This window comes from Ictalurus furcatus, chromosome 25 (assembly GCF_023375685.1).
Source record: "Ictalurus furcatus strain D&B chromosome 25, Billie_1.0, whole genome shotgun sequence".
Taxonomy (NCBI): domain Eukaryota; kingdom Metazoa; phylum Chordata; class Actinopteri; order Siluriformes; family Ictaluridae; genus Ictalurus; species Ictalurus furcatus.
The window spans coordinates 17127578-17150866 of record NC_071279.1 but is presented as its reverse complement, the minus strand read 5'-3'; the positions used below and the strand labels follow the sequence as shown (position 1 = coordinate 17150866).

Below are 23289 nucleotides of genomic sequence, written 5' to 3'. Positions count from 1 at the left end.
GATGTGACACCTTCATCCTGATTATTTTTTCTTGGTTTGTATGTTTGTCTTATTTGTCTGTCTGTGTGTTTGATTTGTTGGTTTTTCAGAATTTCCCTCCATCCATTTGCATCACACTGACCACCGACCATCCAATCGGATCTTGGTATCTTGATTGTAAATAAAATATGAAATCCGTTTTGAACTGCTATGTGGTCACAGCCACTTGATGGTTTCAGGGACAATACGTTCACTAATGGCAACTCAAATGCAATCATTTTAATTGAATCTTTTAAGACCCTGTTATCAGAAAGTGGTCTTAAGAGGGTGGTAGAACATAACTTACTGTCTTAAACCTGTTTTAGTTTCAGTATTATATATTCACCGTGAGGATAAAATAGGGATTCTGAATGGGGGGGGACCCAAACTATGGAAAACCCCAAACTGTGTCAAAGTCTGACAGTACAACTGAACCAGTGTGTCACATGACGTGGCTGTTCCTTGTATGAGGGCTGACGAATTTTGAGAAATCTGCTGAAAAACACAACATCAGGAACCAAATGAATCTCAGGAAACAACAGCTATGTTTACACGCTACCTAATAATCTGATAATAATCCAACTGAGAGCGCAATCTGAATAAAAAAAACCCTTCATGTGTACACCTTAACTGATTGAGGCCAATCCGAATGAACTTTCTATCCATTAAAACGGATTAAAATACATTTAGAATCCATTTCCTGTGTAATTGAATTGAAAGATTAGAAACAATAGCTAGTCTCTGTTATTCCACTAGGTGGCAAAATAGAGCAATAAACTACAAGCCCATAAACTGTCACACGAACAAAATGTGCCGATGGTGTAATTCTTCATTAGCAAGCTAAAAAAAAAAGCTCGACAAGTAATCCCAATGAAATCCATTTCAATTCCAGCTTTTAGCACTACAAAATGTGGAACATTTCAGACGGGGGTGTAAACACAATGCTAAAACCATAATGTGGAAATTGTTCTTTTCTTTGTAACGAATTCCGGTCTGTTTCGTAAGTGATGATACGTTTGCGCGTTCAGAACGTACTTTGCTCTAATGAACACATTTAAGTGGAATTGTTGATGTGTTATCGGTCACTAAACTATTTGATGATACCACCGAATCTGCAATGATAGCATTCTATATGATTTAGATGATTCAGGCCATTCAATACTTGACGATATCATAGAATCATATGACAGGAGATATGATTTCGATTCTTAAGGTCAGTGCTTTGATCTTTGTTGATATCACTGAATCTGTTTTGATATGATACGTTTTTGATTCTTAAGGTCAACGATTCGAGTGAGATACCAGTGATCCTGACCCCTTCTGCTCTCTGGACCTGCCTGATCCATCCTGATGCCCTCCTTCTATTTGGAATTCTCACATTCTTATCACCTGAGCGAACTTTTGGTCTTTTATGATCTGCCACGCCTACTTAGATCAAAAGGTGCAGGCTATTTGTTGGTACCTGGAAGGCTACAGCAGGGGATGGAAGAGTAAAAGAAAGTCTATTCATGGTAAGCTTGAGTAAACAAATATGTTTTCAGCCTAGAGCTTTCTCTTACAACGCCCCGCAGTTATGGAACAGTCTTCCAATTAGTGTTCGGGACTCAGACACAGTCTCAGTGTTTATGTCTAGGCTGAAAACTTCTTTGTTTACTCAAACTTACCATGAACAGACTTTCTTTTAAGCAAAGTACACAGTCTGATCCATTACGGGATAGTAAGTATACCTAATACTCTCTCCCTCTCTCGCTCTCCTTCTGTCGAGCTACACATGATATTATGGAGATACCAGTGATCCTGACCCTTTCTGCACTCCGGACCTGCCTGATCCATCCCGATACCCTACGGAGCTCTCCATCCGAACCCCAATTCCGAAAAAGTTGGGACAGTTTGGAAAATACAAAAACAAAAAAACAAAACAACAACAAATAGAGTCGTGAAAATTCAGTTCACCCTGTACTATATTGAAAACACATTATTAACATGTTATCTGATGTTTTACGCTGTGAAGTTCATTTCCTTTTGAAAACATACGCTCATTTCAAATCGGATGACTGCAACACGCTCCAAAAAAGTTGGGACAGTCGACTGTTTACCGTTGTGTAACATCGCCTTTTCTTTTAATAACACGTACTAAGCGTTTGGGCGCTGAGTGAAGACGGCAGTTGGTTACGTTTAGCAAGTGGAATTTTCCCCCGTTCATCCGTCATGCGCTTCTTCAGCCGCGCAGCTGTGCAGGGCCTTCGTTGCCTTATTTTGCACTTCACGATGCGCTACACATTCTGGATATCATTGACGATACCGCTCCATCCGCTACTATACGATACGACTGAATTTAGTAGCCGCTGATCAATATGTCTCCAGCTTTGTTCGGAACCTGAAGCGTTCATTCGTAGAGAAAGACCATTAAAAAAATTCTTACTTTGCTGGCCTATTATATTATTCACGCACGAGTTTAAACATTCTTTTTACACACCAGTTGTCTGTCCTTTTTTAGAAAAATATTGATTCATTGATTTATAACCAATTATAAGAACAGATTTGTAATTGGTGCCTCAATTCATTTCAATCTTTTGCTTTTTTAATTGATGCATCGGTCCAAATGGTCCGGTCGTGACCTTAGTAGATGTCAGATACTTTGAGTGCTTGGACTGTGTGTCTCTCTCTCTCTCTCTCTCTCTCGTCTCACTCCCTTAATTACAAATCCTATTTAGTAAGGATTACAGGGATAAGATGCCCATTGACAGTCCCTCTGTTCCACATAACAGCCGGAGAGAAAAGAAAGAGAGAGAGAGAGAGAGAGAGAGAGAGAAATGTAACCGACATGCTACAGGCAGTCCAGGAGAAAATAACCCATCATTTACAGGTAATCATTAACCACTGCCTTTTATTTTTTTTACTCACTGTGTAGAAGTTGTTTTTCTGTGCTGGGTTTCATGACGTGGAGACACGACTGTTCCTTCCTTCTGTGAGCGGGGTGTTTATTAAACGTAGGTTCGCGCAATAACGAAGTTTAACCCAAATGCACCGATTTGTTTGTCGCCGTGCTCCGTCACCGGAGGCCAATTGTCTATCATAGGGGTGAATAAAAGGTCTTCCAAACGACAGGAAGAATACTCTCGGTCTCATAAAAGTGTCAGAGTGACACCCGAAGGCACCCGGACCCTCGTCCATCACCGTGACTCGTTCTCCGGATGGAGCGGTAATAGTCCGGCAGGAGTTATCAGTCAGGATGGATGTACGAGCTGCTCTCTAATGTTGTAAGCTGAAGCACCAGCATCACCCGGTGAACCCGCAGAGCTGGCCTCGGGTCACGCAGCGACAAGACCGACCCGATTATAGCACTTTAATGCGTGTATATGATGCCGGATGAGTAATCTAATCAGAAATACAAACAGCTCTCTCTTTCTCTCTCTCTCCCACTCTTTTTTTTTTACTTTATGAATCTGAAAACATCTGCAAGCACACTTAGATATGCCTATCATGTATAGATATCTTTTGAATTCTTAATTCACAAGAAGCTGATTCATTTTTATAACAGCAGATCGGCCAGTTATTCCAGCTGCGATTCAACTCGTACAGCAGGTTTCTATCAGAAGCTCGTCCTGACACGTTGTTGTTTCTATGGTAACGGCGCATTCACATATGGAGGTCGCGCCACATGATCTAAGACTCGTAATGAAACAATAGTGGAATAAAAAAAACCTGTATATATTTAACAAAGACAAACGAATAATTGTTGATATGGTGTAGTTCTCTGTAAGGATACGTGTTTTTTTTTTTTTAAACGTCTGCGGAAGGAGTCTCCAGTGTCACGGCTTCGTAACAGTCATAACTGTGGGGTTTTGCGTCACGGTAAGTCTTTACGGTTTCTCGGTACTACGTTCAGAGAGAATGACGAGAGGCTGGTGAGGGAAAGACTGTTTATATGACTGCTTTTAGTAAAGGATCGCGTGTATTGAACTGAATGTAACAATTAACGGGTAAAAAGTACGACGTCAGTAAATTATAAATTGGAATTGTTGACGAATCGCTGCAGCCGAGTATAAAAGGAAATAAACACTTCACCGTGTGCGGAAAATAATCGACTTCAGGGCGCTAAGAGCAACACCCCCGTTGTTGATTATTTTTCTATAACGGCATGCCCCCCAGCATGTGTTTTAATCCTGTGTACTGTATACTGCGTGTGTGTGTTATCGGTTCATCGGTATTTTTTCCCGGTGTATAGATAACAAATCTAATGGGAAGAAGGGCGGTATTATTCAGATTGTTCAGAAGACATCTTCACTTTCACTTGACTGAGACTGAAGGTTAAAGTGGACATCATGCTGCCCTGAGCCGCACGGATCCTTCCTGAACGCCGGCGCGGGAGTCGCCCGAGTCACGCAGATGGAGGCTGGGACGCTTTTGACCCTCCTGATGGTTCTGTTTGGGGCCAGGGCGAGCAACGACGACCGCTCGGAGCACACGCACCGGGTCAGCACGTCTCAGTGCGGCGAGTACAGTAACCAGGTGATGAAGGACGGCACGTGCAAACTGGTGGCCACGCTGCCCCAGCTGGATGACCAGCGCTGCCCGGACATGTTCCGCTGCACGGACGAGGTCTCCTACTGGCTCCACGAGAACGACGAGCGCAAGCAGCAGATCCTGGCGCTGCGCGAGACCATCTCCGAGCTGCAGGAGGAGCTGCGCAACCATCGACACCGAGTTAAAGTCCTCGAGCTGCAGGTCAGTACGAGTCGAGACCTGCGAGCTGCTGCTTCACGTGGACACGAGAGGAATCGGGCTGTAGATGCAGAAAAACTAACGACCGTGTCTGAAGATGACCTTGAGGTCATAAGTTTACATACGCCTGGCGGGACCTGCAAAATGTTCATCATTTTAACCAAGTAAAAATGTTCATCCTGTGCAAAAGTTTACACCCCCCGACTCGTAATGTATCGTGTCGCCTTCTCGAGCGTCGGTGAACGTTTGCACCTTTTGTAATAGTCGTGTACGAGTCCCTCCGTCGTCCTCAGTGTGAAAAGACGGATCTCGACATCATATAGCCGCTGATGGAAAGGGCTCGAATATGCAGAAGGTGCCGGAAAAGTAAAGAATGTGCAGGAGCTGGAGGATTTTTCTGAAGAACAGCGGGCAGTTTAACTTCTCAGGACAAACAAGGGACTCATGAGGAATTATCACGAAACATAGCTTATTCAGGGCAAAACTAAATGCAGTTTTTATTCAAATTAAACTTTGTATTCAATTATTATTTTTTAAAAAAAAGTGATGAACATTTTTCAGATTCTGCAGGGCATGGGTAAACTTATGACCTCGACTGTGAACGGTTAAAAATAGATCAAATCGAGCAAAAAGCCCTAACTGCAACTGTGAATGACTTAGATTTCACATCTGGCAGACAAATTAAACCTGACCAAGGCAGATGTTTCGAGCTTAAACGTTTTTTGTTTTTTTTTTGTAGAATTTAGCATCGAACGGGTTCAAAGCAAATGACAAAAACACCAGAATTCCACACCTTTTTTCTTTCAGTTTGCAATGACTGGCCTCGATTCTTTCTTTCTTTCTTTCTTCCTTTCTTTCATTCCTCGATTCTCCTTTACCCCGAGTGCTAACAGGATTAGCTCGAGACCTTGACCCCACGTGCTCGGCCTTGTATCTGTGCTCGTAAGCTTGTCACTCTGCGCTAACGGCTTACTAACACGGTACAGCTCGGTCACACAGCTCACGCCCACACACACACACACACACACAGCGCTACAGCTGGTTCTTTCAAGTAGAAAGAAAAGAACTTGCACCTGTATTTTATGAACGTTTTCTGCGATGGAATCGATCGAATATTTAATACTTCATATTAACATGCGTTATACCCGAGCCTTGCCCAGTTCTCGATTCTGATTGGTCAGAAGGTGTCGGTTTATTTTCTAGAACAGATCACAGGTTTATACTAATGTACTCGTTATTAAAGTAATGTGTCATCGTTTCTATAGCGACAGCTCATTCTTAGGGATGTTAAGGCATGTCAAGGTTTTCTGTACGGAGACGTTTATTTAACATTTATGGAAGGAGTCTCCAGTGTCAGTGCTTTTGTATCAGGCAAAGGTAAAGCTGTGAAAAGCTGTTTCAGCACGGGAAACACTCTAATGTAATAAACAGCTGTTTATTTTTTTGGCTTATTAACTTGAAGGGATAGACAACCGCGAGTCTGGTGAGGGAACACTGGTTTATAGCTGCAATGACGGGAGCTAGCTTGTTTTTCAGGCGCTCCATAAGATTAAGTGTAACAATAACGTGATCAAAATGATGACGTCATTGCGTGGGGAATAGTGGCTAAGTGGTTAGCATGTTCGCCTCGCACCTGTGGGGTTGGGGGTTTGATTACCACCCACGTCTGCCCTGTGTGCACGGAGTTTGCAGGTTCTCTCCGTGCTTTTGGGGTTTCCTCCGCGTTCTCCGGTTTCCTCCCCCAGTCCAAAGACACGAGTTGTAGGCTGATTGGCGTGTCCAAATTGTCCGCGGTGTGTGAACGTGTGTGATTGTGCCCTGCGCTGGGTCATCAAACGTTGCTGTGATATAAGAGGAATAAACCATTTCATAAACGCTGTTACAGAAAAATAATCAGCTTCAGCGCATCATCGTGACCCTGCTTCATTCCACTCTGCTGTCGTTGATTATTTCCTGTAACAGCATGCCTCCAAGTGTTCTATTCCTTACGCAACATGCACTAGTATGCCATTTTTCTTCCTGGTAATAGCCACACACACTAAAACTCATGCTGCAAATAAAGATTCTTTGTGTTTATTTTCGGGGTGTGTAAACTTTTGCACTGGACTGTAGATCATCTTGCTGTTTTTCTCTCGTCCCGGCACAGCTACGTACGGTTCGGTCTTCTCTTCTAGCGCTAGGTCTTATGTGAAAGTGTTTTTACTTTTCTTTCTTTTCCCCTGCACGCGTCTCCCATCGTGCCGATGTCAGAGCGAAGAAAAGTTTCATCTGAACTCGTCTCAGGAGCATCGCTTCCGTGAGCTGGAGGGTCAGTACGCCGAGGCCACCACGCTGCTGCACGTCCAGGGCTCGCTCATCTCCGACCTGCAGGCGCAGATCCACAACCTCTCCATGCTGGTGGAGAAAGTTCGCCGAAACCCCGGGTGCATGATCAACATCGTCCGTACCAGCCCGCTGCTGAGCACCCAGCACACCCTGCACCCCGGTACGCTGAACCCTAACGAGCGACCGAGGGCTTCTTCCATACGTCTAAAAAAAATTTTTAAAAAACCCCACACTTCTACCCCTTTTATATTTTCACTCAAGTGCTCATTGCAAATCTTTTAACATTCCCTTTAGCACAGCTCCCAACACCGCCAATCCCGAATGCTCAGTTCTGATTGGTCAGACAGCATTAGCTCTGACAGCAGTGCAAAGATTTAGAATAACGCGCTGGTTCTAATACCTGATCTTTTTTTTTTTTATAATCGTAAGAACATACGCATGGACTTAACAAACTAAAAACACAAGTGCGAGAGTAACACGACCTAACTTGTGTATCACAAATCTCCCTGAGCAATGCGTGTAAATATAAACAGATAAAAACAACGACGACGTATAATTCCTTCACTCTCATGCTGTAGTAAAAGAGGAATAAAAACGCGTCCCAACGTGCTTTCGGAAGTTCTTTCTTTTCCGATAACAGCATGCCCCTCCCCCACAACTGTTTTATTCTTTACGTATCAACTATATTTAAAGCATCCGAACAAATCCAATCTTTTTTTTTTTTTTTTTTTTTTTCCGGTTTTGAAAAACTAAACAATAAACAGTGCATTAGTTGAACTTGAAAAATGAGTTTTTTTAATGTATTTTTTTTAAATAAACGAGCGAAGGTGATGTGATCGGATCGTATGCGGATGCACTCTTAGAGGGGTGAAAAAAAAAAAGGGTACTAAACATCTGAGGTACATTTCCATGCCGCTCATGTGGTACTCGTACGCAGTACACCTTTTATGGATCTTTTTCCTAGCAGTGTGTACTTTTAAAGCTTTACGGTCCAAATGATATACTTAATATCGAATTTAAAGTTAGACTATATCCACGTTTCCCGGTGAATGATGCGTATTATAAAAGGTACAAAAGATAGCGCAACAGAGAGAGCTATTTTACCCCGGAGTGTATGATTAAAGTCGTAGTTCTGGTGTCGTATTTATGAACGAGTACGCCGCGCTGTATGTTCACGTATCGTTGGTTATTTCTCTCATGCACCGTTACATTATCATCTTATTCAGTTGTTCTCCAACCTAATCTCTAGCCACTGTAAGTGTAATGTATGCTCTGCTACCATAGACAAGAATTTTATTACGTTTCCGAGTATTAACCAAACCCCCCCCCCCACCCCACCCCCCACACACACACACAAAAACCTGTTTATAATAATGATAATAAAAGTCTAAGGGCAGTTGTCGAACTCCACTGGAAGAATAGAAGTGTCGGGGTCAGTTACACCCGGACTGTTCTCATAAACTTTGATCAACTTTCCAACACAATGCAAAGTAGTTCCGCTCACGTTTCCCTTTCCTGAAGGGCTCGTCGTATTCATACGCCAAACATCTAGACTGGAGATAGTCCCATTGCTACAAATTCTTCTCTCTGGAAAAGTAGTTCCCTTTCAGAAAGGATGAATTTGACAGATTCAGCACTTCATTTACAATCAAAGGTTCATTTAAACCTTTATTCACGGACTTCATTAGACTTCCAAGGAGTTTATAGTGAAATAAGTCGTATTGTTTTGTCTTTTTTCTTCTCACTACAGGGAAATTGTACATCCTTTTTTTTTTTTTACTTCATGTCCTGACTGACTGTTTATCAAGAACTTAATGAATGTATCTATAATCTAATCTAATCTAATATAATTAAACACAAGTTGTTGTTGTACATTTAGAGATGCAGCACGTCAGAAACTGTCCCATCGACTGTGCCTCCATCTACTACAACGGCGTGCGGCGGTCCGGCATCTACACCGTGGTGCCGTCGTTAGGAGCCATGCCCGTGGAGGTCTACTGCGACATGGACACGGACGGTAAAGGACAATCATTTTGAGTCTAAGGGGCAGCGGTTGAGCTCCATCAATATATATATTTAAAAATACTCTATGACAAATTCATAACTCCATCCGTTAGCGTGAACGGCTTGTCGACCGTGCGAGTGCTAGAAAAGTGTAAACAGGAACGACAAAGCGGTATGTTTTCTAGCAGCTCACAGAATTGGATCGTTTTTAATCCAGATGACTGACTTTCCTTCTTTCCAGATAGTTTAAAAAAAAGTGACGCTGATCCCCGGAGCACGGCGCTACATCACGCCGAGCCAGTGCACGCATCACATCACGGTTTCAGATAGTTCACAAAGTCTTCCTGTCCTCTCATTTACCAGCATCAGTTTATTAACCCTGTAGGTTAACGTGGTGTTCAGTGTGGACGGCTGAAGCTCGGCAAGATCGAGTGAACGTCGTGTTGTTCCGTGCTGAGATCTGAATATATAAATCATAAAAACACCAAGAATATTAACCTAAAATGTAGCCTTGGCTCATTATAACTAGTTATTATAACGCTGTAATACTGACTAGCCATAATTACAGCATGCCACCGTTTGCTATTTCTCATCACTTTGAGCTCTTTTAAATGGTAACATCGCTCCCGAGTCGCTTTATCGGCGGGACGTCGTACGTTCGGGTCCCGACGATGACTGATCGTCTCCATGCTGTTCCACAGGTTTAAGTGTAAGAGATTTTTTATTTGTGATCTGCTCGTACTGGACTCCGGGGTGTGGTCTCTCTCTCAGGCGGTGGCTGGACCGTGATTCAGCGTCGGCAGGACGGCTCGGTGAAATTCGACCGCGGCTGGAAGGAGTACAAGGACGGTTTCGGAGACCTGCACACCGAGTACTGGCTCGGGAATCAGCACATCCATGACCTGACCACGCAGGGAGACTACGCTCTGCGCATAGACATGGAGGACTGGAGCGGCAAACGCAAACACGCTCTTTACCAGAGCTTCCGGTGAGGACAAACTGAAGTTTAACAACGTGTAACTGTCCTCGTTGACGCTGGCCGTAAGTAAAGAGTAATCTGTAATCCCGATTTGACTCGGCTGTGTGTGGCGGCAGGATTGAGGACGAGGCGGCCCAGTACAGGCTTCACGTCTCTGGCTTCAGTGGCACAGTTGAGGACTCGTTCAGCTGGTATCACGACAAGCAGGACTTCAGCACACCCGACACGGGGAACATCTGTGCCGAGATCTCACACGCAGGCTGGTGGTACAACCAGTGTTTCTACGCCAACCTGAACGGCGTCTACCACAAGGTAATCCCCTAAAACCTACACCTGTAAAGATTTAGCCTTTTTAAGTCGAGGTTTCTTCCTCGCCACTCGTGCCTTTCTAGTACATGCGGATTACGTAACGCGTGTTTACAGTAGGTCATTCTGTGTGCTCTTCAGGGTGGGCGTTACTCGCCTAAGGGGAAAAATACACTGGGACCCAACGGAATCGTCTGGTTCACCTGGAAGGACTCGGACTATTACTCCCTGCGCAAGGTGACCATGATGATCCGGCCACGCACCTTCCGGCCACACCTATCCCCCTGACGGGCCCCGCTGCAGCCGGCCAATCAGAGCGGACGCCGACGGACTGAATGGTGATGTCAGAACCTGCGCAGTAGACTTAAATAAATAAATAAATAAATAAACATTTCTAAAGGAGAGGACGCTGTGGTACTTCTCATCACGCATCATACACCACAGGTAACGTTTTTTTTTTTTACCCGTTTTAAGCCTGAAAGAAAGACGTCCAAGTAACCCTCATCCCTTCAGCCTTCGATGGCAACGATGTCTTGTTCTCGATTTCGTAAAGGATCACCTTCCTAGCCTGAAATGTTTGTTTGATGACTTTTCAACGTATAGAAATGATGATGATTTAAATCGGATGTAGCCTGCCTAAAAAGGACGCCCGCGCCCGTGACTCCCGACCGGCCGTGGCGCACGAATCACCGTTCACGATGAAAAACAACACGCCGCTTCATCCGTCCTCATTAATACTCGACGCACGCTCCACCTAGAGAGCGGTCCTGCTCACAAAACAACTCCACATTAAGAGAATACAAATCAAAGTTTATTAAATCGTAATCAGAATTACTTTTGTGGCGTTTTTTTTTTTTTTCATACATCATTCATGGTGCAAACAACATTGCAGACATCGCTATACATAAAATGATACATCATGAACTGAAGCACATGCATCTGTTAATGTGTGTGTGTGTGTGTGTATATATATACACACATACACACACACACGTGCGCTCGTGTGAGGAGGAAAAGAAGTGCTTGAGAAAAAGAAACGATTGCACAGAGATGGAAACGTGGCTTTCTTTGGAGGGGAGAGAAAAAAAAAAAAAAAAAAAAAAAAAAAAAAAAGCGTTTGTATGATGTCAGATAAGATTACATGTGCAAAAAGGACCAGCCCTCCTTTAGATGCTCAAAAACCAGACTTGTGTATGTGTGTGTGAGAGAGAGAGAGCGATTATAGACAGGTTATACAAATTGCTTGTTATATTTTGGCACTGTGAATGGAAAGTGCATAGCATAGTGACACATGCTGAAGTTCCTCAGCACATGAAGGCACATTGACGAGGCCAAACCTCTACGACTCCAAAACAAACCAAACAACAAGGAAGAAGAAAGAAAGAAAGAAAAAAAAAAAAAAAGACAGTATGGGGTGGGGGAGCGTGTAAGAGACTCGATCGTCCCGTCGTTCTTTCTAGACGATTCTTTTCTTCCATACTGAATCACAGTCCTATATGACATGACATTTGTGCCGCTGGAATATTTATATTGAAATTGTGTGCAAAAAAAAAAAAAAAGAAGAATTATTTGTAAGTGAAGTTTTAAAACACAATTCCATGCAAAATTCATTTTTTAATTTGGTCACACTTTATACCCTACAACACCGATAAGCATTGTGTAAATCTCATCTAAAGAGACGCATATGTAAACATTTTTTTTTTTACGTGGTATGTGATATTTATTGCTACGGGTCAAACGTACGGTAAAATTTCATCATCGTCGTCGTATAGCAAGTTATTAATTTCCCCAACCCTGAGTTCAGCAAGTGACGTCGAATCGATATCGCTTTAGGTTCATATAGAGGATTTACACTAGAATATATAATATAATACTTATGAATGTGCCATGAATACACACGAAGAATAAAGTGTTACCTAAAAAGTTCCACGTTCGTACTTCGGCAGCACAGATCGTTTCCGGATCGAGTCCATCGTGAGGCACGCCACCGTTTTCCTGGCCGCCGATTGGCCGAAACCACGTTTAGATTGACCGAACGTGTGAGGTGATTTGTGGCACCAAAGTCTACGCAGGAATTTTGCTGGATCGGATTATTTCAGAACTAAACGAGACGAGAATTTGCATCGCGTGCAAATTCGACTTATTAGATTTTAATCTTTAAAACCTGATACACAATTTCAAAGCATAAAAAAAAATTCAAACTGATCTTCCTAGCGGCACAAATATCATTCCTTAATAATAATAATAATAATAATAATCATAATAATAATAATAATGTGACTGGATTGGAGAGAAAAAACACTGGACGGAATTAGCATTAAGGGAACACACACCAAGTGATGGTGTTAAACAGTACTAAGAGTACCTGGTGTCTGTGCCGTCTGTCGCATCCCTCGGCTCCTTTCGGGACGCTCGGCTTTAAATACAGAACGTCACAGGCAGGTGTTCCGTTGTTGTAAGAGAGGATGTGATATATTTTACCAAACCTCCTTTGGTCTGAGATCAACATAATCTTTTTATGGCACTGAGGTCATAGACAAAGTTGTTAAAGAGGAACTGAGGAAAGGAACGAGAGAGAGAGAGAGAGAGAGAGAGTGTGAGAGAGGGAGAAAGAGAGAGAGTCCTGTGTGTGAGATTCAGTGCAGTCCTCTTCTTTACATGGTAGTGAACTGACTGTGAGCATGTCTCAGCTTCTCCGCAATCTATAAATACAAAACAGCATTTAATTTCACACACACACACACACACACGAATCAAACATGTCTTAAGAGAGACCCTGAAATTGATTCATGTCCACTAACTGCACATCCTGAAGTGTTTTAATTCTTTTACACCACAACCATTCCTTTTTTTTTTTTTTTTTTTTTTGGTTCAACGTCGTACTTCTTATCCTTTATAATCAGTCGTGGAATGTCTGCAAAACAAGTTGGTTCCTGTTCTTACATTTGCGGTATAGCAGTCACGCATAAACAGTCGTTCCCTCAATTGCCTCTCTTACAACACCCCCCCCCCCCGCCTCTTCCCCCCTTTCACCCTTAACTTTACCTCTGACTGTTACAAAGCACTGACACAGGAGACTCCTTCATATATACATATTATACAGGAAATGTTCCAACATCTAAGAGTTTACATCTCCTTATTATTGTTATAATATATACACACACACACACACACACACTTTTCTGCACAATCTCTAACTGTATAAACAAACAGGAGGCACAAGAGCAGATTACCATCTCGTAAAATTTGACTTGCTGCTCCAGGTACTGCTGCATCACTCGGTTGTAATCGTAGATGCGGTTACTATGGAAATGGTTCATCTCCGCTGCAGGACCGAATCACCCAGATATCAGGTTACAGCCAGGTTCAGGACAGAATTACACATTAATAAATGATATACATATTTTTTAAAAAGTCTGGATCCTGGCTAATTTTTTTTCCCCTCCCATTTGTAATTTTCTCGCAAAACATTACAAACGGCCCCTTTAATCTGTAGTAGAATGTACCTTGTAATGCATAAGACATGGTGCTGACTCGCTTGCCCATAGTGACTTTTTCTCCAGCGGTGATTTTACTGGTGGCCACCAGTTTGTCTGCTTCTTTGACCTTCTCTATGGCGGCCTGCGGGAATCCAAACAGAACACACGACGTCCTTAAGACACAACCCCATCTGATCGACACTTCCTGTCGTTTCAACACCACTGTCATTTTTAAAGAAACTCTTGCGCTTTCAAGCTCTCCGGATTTCGGAGTACCTTGTGAACTCCGATGGTGTCGGGGAAGCATCCCAGAAGCCCTTTGTACTCGTTGTTCGTCTCCATGAGGAAGTGAAGATCTTTTTTAGGCTGAAAATGGAGAACAAAACAAACGTAAAGTTATTTTATACACACAATCAAACACAAGGCACTTCCACCTTCACAGGGTAAAGCTCTCCGTCGACAAAATGGCCTTGAAATAGAAAACCAGTGATTATTTCCTGCACGAGCCACAGGAAATCATCCGAATTTCCCTTACAGTAACTCTTGGAAAGACTCTATAGGGATAAAACATCTGGAACATGTTCGCACGGACATTGCGGTAATATAAACGTCAAGACCCTACAGAAAAAATGTTGTTTTTTTTACGAGCGTCGTCGTCCGCTGCATCATTGGAAAGTTAGTCTTTAAGCTCCGCCCACGCGACCAAATCATATGACTCCACAATCATGAAAAACTCGTTTCCTGCTGTCGATTTTTGTCTCGTTATGAAATAAATGGACTGCTGACCTTGTAATGCACATGGACTATTTATCAAAAGTCAAGGATGTGAAATCTGGTAGGAATCTATTAAATGATTTCACTAATCAGCTCGATGTGTGTTACTGGAGTTCAAAACACAGATACGGGGGTGTTAAATGAAGACTAGAAGCTTATGAACTGATGACTGGAAAAGAAAAGATTTACTTCCAACGATTTCAATCTAATTCAGTCAGCAAATTCAAAAAAAAAAAAAAAAAAAAAAGGAGAGATAAAGAGACACAGAGAGAGACAGAGAGAGTCCCTGAACAGTTTATATAACCCTCAATCAATGACACTCTGCACATCAGAGCTATGACTAACTGCCTCAAAAGCTTTTCCACAGCGTTCAGGTTTCGACTAAAACACTGCACTACAGAACCAAAGGAAACACTATAATTATAAATAAATAAATCAATCAATCCAGAACTATTTAGTGCTGAAAACTTCATCTGGGCCTGAAATCCTGACTGACTTCCTTCCTTCCACACACACACACACACACACGCATCAAACAACAAGCAGGTTTTGCGTCTAGTGTTTGTGTATAGTGTTCAGAGCTTAACCCAATGTGAGTTAATAAACAGGACAGGAAAGCTGGCGAGATGAGTGGGAAGACCACAGGGAAAACAGATAATCCCATTCTCAGACAGGAGCTGCTCCCATCCTGAGCCTCTGTATGTTTACTACATGATAACGCTACAGGAAACACAAACAGAGAGAGATATATATATATATAAAGGGACATTCCAGCTATGAAAGGGCAGAGCGTATGGACTGTGCTCAATCAATATCCACAGACATCAAAAACAAGATTCCCGTCAAGGAAACATGGATTATTTCGTGCACTTCAATCACGAATCCGCTGCGATCTCCCGTTTTCCGTTCGTAACGCAAACATGGGAAATACATAAAGCAAAAAATTGTTCCAAAAATTTGTTTGTTTCAGCAAGACAAAGATTCGAGAAACAATGCCGGGAAAATAAACTAACAGTGAAAGACTGTAGACGGTGTAACTGGAGGCGCACACGAACGTAATCCTTAAAATATTTAATGATGGTACGATATACACGGTCATTCCTGCCAATCAGACTCAAGCGTGTGTACGGAAATGCTCGACTGCAGGTCAACAGGAAAAGGACGAGTAGAGGACGACCTAAACGGTCAAAAACCGTAACCGAGAACGTGGTAAGAGATGAACATCGTTAAATAAACATGTTAATCAATATTACGTTAATAAATACGTTAATCTTCGTAAAAGCCCGCACTGATAACTCTGAGTGTTATACGCAGCGCTGGTGTTTGGCCTCGGGCCCGGTGCTGCGATTCACAGCGTACCTGCTCGGCCACCATCTGCGCGATCTCCTCGTAGGTCTTCCCCGCTGCAGTGAGAGCGTCAGTGAGCGTAGCTTCTCCTGCAGGAAAACACCACAACCACAAACTCACAATGTCAAACCACATCCTTACACTTAACTCTACCAGACCCTTTCATTATGGTTCAACCCAACCCACAACGCTTTCATAACAAGCACAGGACTGAGCTGTGCAGCAGACCGGACCTTCGTATCCACTGCTGGTGAAGACGGACGACAGGTTCTGGAAGGCTTTCCCGATCCGCTGGTACTCTTTCGGCAGAGCTGTTGGAGGAAATAAAAGATATATTTAGTGCTAAATAATCTCTAAAAATAAAAAAATAAAAAAAAAAGGAAAAGTTTCTCGCTCACGGCCTGTGCAGCGCTTCCAGTGCTCGTTTCCGACAGTCAGAAGGTCCTTCACTCCATCGTCCATGGACTTGGTGAAACGACTGAACTGCTCACACTTCTGCTCGCTGGAAATACACGACGACATGAAAACCCCGTGCCGTATCTGTTACGAACTCTTTACACGAGTTCATTTCCAACAGTGTCATGCTGATATTTTGCTAATTTAGATGTAGAGATGCCCGAGGCTTTGGGTCTTATGTTTATATACAAACACGTTTACAAAGACATCCGTTGTGTTTGGGTATATATTAGGGTATATAGGGTTGAGGTCCATTTTGCAGGCAAAACTGACATTTTTTTTTTTATAAACGAAGCTGTCCTATTCATGCTTTTTATAGATTTTTAAAACAAGAACGTATCGTATTGACTCCCTTGGGGCGTTAGAAACGCTCGACGTCATCCAAAAAGAGACAGGACAGGCGCTAGAAAAATAAATGCTCGCTCGAGGGAAAACTAAGGGGGAAAAAATACGACGTCTATCGTGACGTTTTATAAAACAGTGTTTTTTTTTAAGCTATCATCAGAGAACCGTCTTACGATACGCCGTAAAACGTATGCTTCTTAAAGAGTGAAATAAAGCTCGGTATGTCTGATTTGCTTAAAGCAGTGGTGACCCAGGACATTTCTGTTAAACGACATGAGGTTAGAGGCCTTCTGATTGGCCTAGGAGTCTAATTTGGGTCTGAGTTTGTAGATTGGTTTGCTGCTCATGGGAAAAAAACGTCTTTCTAATAAATGACGGTAGAAAACTGTGAGAGGAGGACAGTCCAAAAAAAAAACACAAAAAAAAACCCCAACAAAACCCATTCGATTTCACCGTGAAGCCTACAAGAGTCTCTACACCAAATAACGCTGGAGTTATTAAATGTAAAAGGAAGCATTTCATGTCCCCATGCACTTACACTTCGAGGAGATCCAGGTCTGGCAGTCCCTCAGGCTCTATCGTGGAGAAGATCATCACCCCGACCGTCTCGTCCTTCTCTGCTTTTCTCTTCCCCATTTTCCAGTCCTGCACGACACAAACAAATCTCTTCACGCGTCCTCAAAACAAAACAGCAATACGCGCAATCCTCCCTCCTTTACACTCCATACCTTCTCATCCTTGTAGGTGAGGAAGAGCTGGAACACCTCGCTGTTGGAGACGATGGGATGCCGGCACATTCTGGACATCCAGGCCTGAAGCCTCTCCATACGCATCTTGATGAACTCCTCCTCGAAACGTCCTGAGAGACAAACAGCATGGACAAACACGCTTCCTTTACACAACCCTTAACGCAGCGCTGTTCGGTTCTCGATTCTGATTGGCCAGAAGGGGGGTTGCTTTATTCTCTGTAACAGCAGCTCTGACTGTACTGCAGCTGCAAATCACACGTTTATATTAACGCACCCGTTCTAACACGTTACCCTTTCTACAACATACACAGGGGACTTGTACGGTAGACGCTACCTATAAACGGACTAAATAACGTGCGTAATTATTTAACGTTAACGGAAGGGGTCTCCAGTCCGTAAGTTCTCAGATACGGGGAAGTCTTCGGGACCGAGGAGTTTACGTTTTTGTGGTTTCTCGGTAACACGACAAGCTGCTTTTATATTTTATTTATTTATTTATTTATGTTGTCTTATCATCTTCAAAAAAGAGAAAAAGACAGAGAATAAATTCACAAAATGATAAAAACAAACAAGCAAAAAAAACCCCACAACTTTTGTGGACATTCCACAATATTAAATGTAACTAGAAATGGATAATAATCACGACGTGTCGTTCATCAATACTACCTCTGACAAGAATTTCAACACAGAAAAGTATACCACACTCACTGTATACTGTATATAAGGGTCGCTGTAGAACGCTACGTATTTATATGTGCGACAGGAGCGCTGTTCCGACAACTTCCAATAGAAAGTCGCTAAACATCATGCGCTAATTAGCATATTCGTTACATCACCGCGTCGTATTTGCATTCCGCCTAGCGTCAGCCCTTCACGTCTGTTTGCTTCTCTCCTACTCTCTGTGCTCACGGTCTGTACTTTGATACAGCTGAATTCCCGATTAAGCGGTTCTTATTTACAGATTTTTCTCAAATGCTGTTAAAAATAAATAATCCATGATGTAGTGGTGGGATTAAGTGGACTTGTTTACCAACACAAAACTAGATAAACGTCTCCGTGCAAAAAATAATAATAATTAAAAAAAATAATCACTATTCAGTCATTCACCATTTACACTTTTCTTCCTGTGTATGCCGTTACTATAGAAACGATGACGTATTACAAGGAGAGCATTGATATACACGCGGGATTTGGAGCTGCGCTACTGTCAGAGCTGCTGTTACAGAGAATTAATCAACACCTTCTGACCACAACTGTGGAATAATCTCACACACACACACACACACACACAAGCAGGTTTTTTCAGCTTACCTGTGACCTGCTTGTCAGGCAGGGATGGGATGGGGATGGCTGACCCAAACTTCTCCAAAAGTCTCTCATACAGCCAATCAAAGTGCTTGTATCGATGATTGACAGGTTTGTTGGTAGTCTAAGGGGGGGGGGAATAATCAATCATCACGGTGTCGAGGTGTTAAAATAATAATTAATAACACTGAACTGTTGTAATTCGGATGTTTTACGTTGCAGGACTCACGTTAGGCATGACCTGGTACTCGATGTAGCTCTTCAGACCGTACATTTTGGAGCCCTTTTTGGGGTCTGCTACAACGCAGTCCAGCTGAGGCTCAGTGTACTCCCAGACCGGGCCGACCTCACCGCTCTGCAACACAACACACACCCCCCCACGACACGCATTAAACACCGCACTGACGCCTCCTGAAGAAGTCTCGCCCTTTCCTTCTGAAAAGATTCTGACCTTTTCAGGACTTTTAATGTTCAGAGGTTTTTTGTGTGTTTTTTTTTTTTTGTTAAATCCTTTAAACTCTAAAGAGCAAAGGCACTTGGGTCCAGGCTGAAATGCCTGTATCATTAGATACCGTTATTAGTTTCACTGTAGTTACTGAATAATTGATGGTAGTTACTGAACAACTGAGAGAGTTTAGGGACGTGAACTCTTATCGCGAAAAGGAAAGAGGAAAAAAAAAAAAAAAAAAAATCACTAAATGTGTGGAAGGCATTCGAGAAGCTGCGTTAGTGTACAGAATAAACGAAAGTCTAATGACAAAGGGTTTAGGAGGACCTTAACATCTGGAGTTCACTCTTTACACTGATAATCCTGACGATGATGCTGATGCTGATGACGAGCAGAAGTTTCTAGCCGAGTCATTTTCGTTTTCCAAACTACTGCTCCTTTTATACATGTTTAAATCTCCAACAATCTCAAGCAGCACTGAGAGTCGCGCATTTACAACGTCGACTGCAACTTAACACCGCCTCGTCGCTATTTTACACGCTGCCCCAATCCACCTCGTCCAATTCCGAAGGACTGCCGATCCAAAGCTTTAACGCACAGAGTGTTCAAAAGCACCCACACTGGAGACTCCTTCTATAAACGGTACAAAACGATACATGGTCTTACGGAAGACTTCACCTCATCAGTAATAACAGGCGTTTCTGATCCGTTGACGTGGAGCGTCCGCCGTACAAGTCTTGGTGTAGGTCGTTACTATAGAAACGATAACAGGTTAGAACGAGCGTGTTAATATAGACCTGTTATTTTATGTGTATTACAGCCTCACTACTGTCAGAGCTGCTGTTATAGGAAATGAATCAAGGCCTTCTAAGCTTCACGATCTAAAATAGCGCGGATTACCTGTACCTGAGTCAGGTACGTCTTTATTTATTTATTTATTTTATTATTATTATTATTACAGGTTACCATTTACTATCTACTGCATGGCGGATTTTGCAAAAAAGGCGCAGCATAGGCGAGCGTTTTTTTGCAGCGATGATCACAAAATAAATAAATAAATAAATAAAAACCTCTTGAAATCCTGTACGGACTGAACGGTTCACGTTTAATCTTAATGCCCGCAAAATAACTTTCATACGCTGTCGTTCTCTCATCAGCTTCTCTTTTCTGTCTTTAAGACAAAAACCATGTTATAGAGAAACCCCAAAACGCAAACATCTCTGTCCTGAAGACTTCCCCATGGCAGCGTGGACACTGGAGACTCCTTCCGTAAAATGTTAAATAAACAGAAAACGTCACCGCATCAAAAACGACACGTCTTTAGTGGTTTTTTGTGGAACGTCCACCAGACGGTCCACGTCCCTGTGAATGAGCCGTGATTACGGAAACGACTAGAAACGTATCTGAACGAACACGTTAATCAGAACTGAGAGAAATGCAGCATGTGGTAGAAAGAGATCAAGTGTTTGGGTTAAACTTTATACATTAATAACATTAGCTTTTGTACTCCAAAGAAAAACTAAAGAAGCAAAAATGTTTGTTTTTTTATATATATATTGTTCTTTATATATGTACATTTTATTGTTCTGTTCGTTTTTACTTCCCTAATACTGCAAGTAATTAAACGCGGGTGTGTATCTTACATAGATGGACAGCTTGGGTCCTTTGGAGGCCTGTTTGGACAGGAGGTAAAGCTCAGGGCCTGATTTGGAGAATCCTGGGAATCTGAGAGGGAGAGAAACACGAGGTTTAAAAAGGTGGATCGTGTCATTACAGCACACTATAGTTGAGCTGAAGCTTTGCAAACTGAGCCTGTGGGAAATATGAGACGTCTTACTTGTTGAGAGTGATTTTCATGGAGGATCCATGAGCTCCTCCTCTGTTGATGGCGCCGCCGTCGCTTGCTTCGCTTTCCCCAAACCCGCCAGACTTCCTCTCGTCCCACTCGTCGTCCCACTCGTCATCCTCGGCACCTTTAACCACATTACTATATTACACACCTTTATTTAAAAGTATTATAATATCTGATATATTATCTGATATATTATCGCACACCTACACATGCATTCATTCATTCAGAAGTAACCCAAAGCAGATTATTATTATTATTATTATTATTATTATTACAGAGGGTCGATTGATTATCAGCGGATACTGATAACGCATGCACACCTGGACACATCTGAATAACACACTTCTGTATTAAAGCTCGGTAACCCCGCCCACTGTGTTAATGGATTGGTCCAGGTGTCACCCAGGTACTGAATAAAGCCAATTTAAACTCTCTTCCCTGTGTTGGTGAAATATTCCCTTTGAAATGGTTTATTTTTATTTATTTAACGTTCACTGAAAAAAAAACAAAAAAAAACATTATATCTATCTATCTACCTATATATCCACCTACCTAGATATATATTCAGACTCTATACTTTTAAAACCTATCAGCTTTGTTTACTAAGCAAAGGAACAAATAAACCACTTGTGGGCGTGCTGTTATGGGAAAATAACCAACAACTCAAAACCAAAAGATGATTGTTTTCCTATAACAGCATGTCCCGAAGCGTTTTATTCCAATTTTTAACAGCCAATGTTTTTTTACGACTGTTCATTTATTAACGAAAAATACAAAACATCATTTTTATCCATTTATAGTTACGTTATTAATGTCGAAACAAGTTCCTGTCCTCACTTGCATTACAGCAGCTAGAAACGGTCGATCCCTCAGCAGCGCTTTCTCTCTGTCTTTCTCTCTCTCGGAGTTAAAACGTGACTGAGAAATCCAGAAAGCGTAAGCTCTTCCGTCCCGAAAGCGTCGGAAAACTTGTAATGTTAAAAACGTCACGGCCGACACCGGAGACTTACTTAAGACGTTTTCCCAATCCATTTATCATTAGCCTTAAGCTGTTACTATAGCGACGAAAACGTATCATGGTGCGTTCGAGTCACGTCGGAAAGACCGTGTTTACGATTTGAACGCACGTGAACGCCACCACAAAGCCGTGAGTACGAGTGGGGAAACTCGTATTTGGGGGCGTGTCAGTAAGAAAACATGGCGGAATACTACAGCGTTGTACAATTACGGTATAATATCTAACGATAAAAGTTTACAGCGGCTTCTTAAACTCATTAAAACCATAAAAAAAGCAAAAGAACACATCTGATGTGCGTTCTTATATCTACATTTTGTAAAAGTAGAGTTAAAAAACCTTGCTGCATTTTTTTTTGTAGTTAATTAAGAGAAAGTTCACCGCCATCTTGCGCCGCCCAAAGTGACACGGACGCACCCGATATCGTAATCGCGACTTCCCAACTCGTAAATACGAACGTCCCAGTTGGACTTGAACGCACATTTGGAACACGCGTGCTGATATAAACCTGCGATTCTGTCTGGCGAGATACTACGCTAACGAATTCCAGTAACACGCAATTCTAGCGTCTTGATTCTTCTGAAACATTTCACTGGGTTTACATGCTCAAATGCGGCCCAGTACACAAACAGTGTTAAATCTTTAGACGTTAACTTAACATTGAATTAAAACTAGCCGTTATCCAACAGCATGACCCATGCTTGTGAGTTTGGAGCTCAGTTCATCCCATGCGGTTTGTTAGCGTCGTTATGAACACCTCAGGAGGAACGCGTGGCGTACCTGCGTAATCGATTAGGTACGGATATGGATAAATATCTTCGGGGAAAAAGAAGGGAAGAAATAACATTTAAATGAAAGGAAGACCTTATATTGTACACCGAGAACACCGATATCTGAAAGACTTTTGGATATTGTACATTTTTTCCAATTAAAGAAGAAAGATAAAGCTATGATTATATTCACGTGACACGTGGATAGTCGTGTAAAAAAAAACCAAACAAACAAAAAAAACACACACCTGACAAAAACTGCCCAAGTCTCAACCTCGGGCCTGCTGTCTTGTGTCATAACGTTACTGGGTTACGACAGCAGCGTTTTCAAAATAGGAAGCGTGTCATTAGTTTTCCTCACAAAACTGAGCACATGCTGTGCAACTGACAGA

At 42.3% G+C, this 23289-nt stretch overlaps 2 protein-coding genes across 5 annotated transcripts in view; one reads left to right on the top strand and one right to left on the bottom strand.

The window, feature by feature from the left end:
* The first annotated feature begins 2133 nt into the window (after nt 1-2133).
* si:ch211-203k16.3 (fibrinogen-like protein 1) lies at nt 2134-11200 on the top strand. 3 transcript variants are annotated; one of them, XM_053614155.1, is made up of 7 exons: nt 2134-2884; nt 4247-4746; nt 6994-7228; nt 8948-9085; nt 9844-10060; nt 10168-10363; nt 10499-11200. In XM_053614155.1, exons 2-7 carry the CDS (start codon nt 4408-4410, stop codon nt 10643-10645), a joined length of 1272 nt encoding a protein of 423 aa, XP_053470130.1. In that variant the 5' UTR covers nt 2134-2884; nt 4247-4407; the 3' UTR covers nt 10646-11200. The 3 variants fall into 3 exon arrangements, with proteins under 3 accessions (XP_053470130.1, XP_053470131.1, XP_053470129.1); XM_053614156.1 differs by lacking the exon at nt 4247-4746; XM_053614154.1 differs by having other exon boundaries at nt 2134-4746.
* Nucleotides 11201-11430: 230 nt separating this feature from the next.
* snx9b (sorting nexin 9b) overlaps nt 11431-23289 on the bottom strand; it is a 36503-nt gene continuing 24644 nt past the window's right edge. For both annotated transcript variants that reach the window (XM_053614151.1, XM_053614152.1), the window contains 13 exons: nt 21098-21233; nt 20904-20985; nt 19042-19167; nt 18819-18936; nt 17487-17617; nt 17297-17403; nt 16356-16459; nt 16191-16268; nt 15970-16046; nt 14113-14202; nt 13864-13978; nt 13591-13682; nt 11431-13059 (listed from right to left, as the gene is read on the bottom strand). In XM_053614151.1, the coding sequence (XP_053470126.1) occupies nt 13012-13059; nt 13591-13682; nt 13864-13978; nt 14113-14202; nt 15970-16046; nt 16191-16268; nt 16356-16459; nt 17297-17403; nt 17487-17617; nt 18819-18936; nt 19042-19167; nt 20904-20985; nt 21098-21233 (1304 nt within the window). In that variant the 3' untranslated portion in view covers nt 11431-13011. The remainder of the gene's footprint in view (nt 13060-13590; nt 13683-13863; nt 13979-14112; nt 14203-15969; nt 16047-16190; nt 16269-16355; nt 16460-17296; nt 17404-17486; nt 17618-18818; nt 18937-19041; nt 19168-20903; nt 20986-21097; nt 21234-23289) is intronic.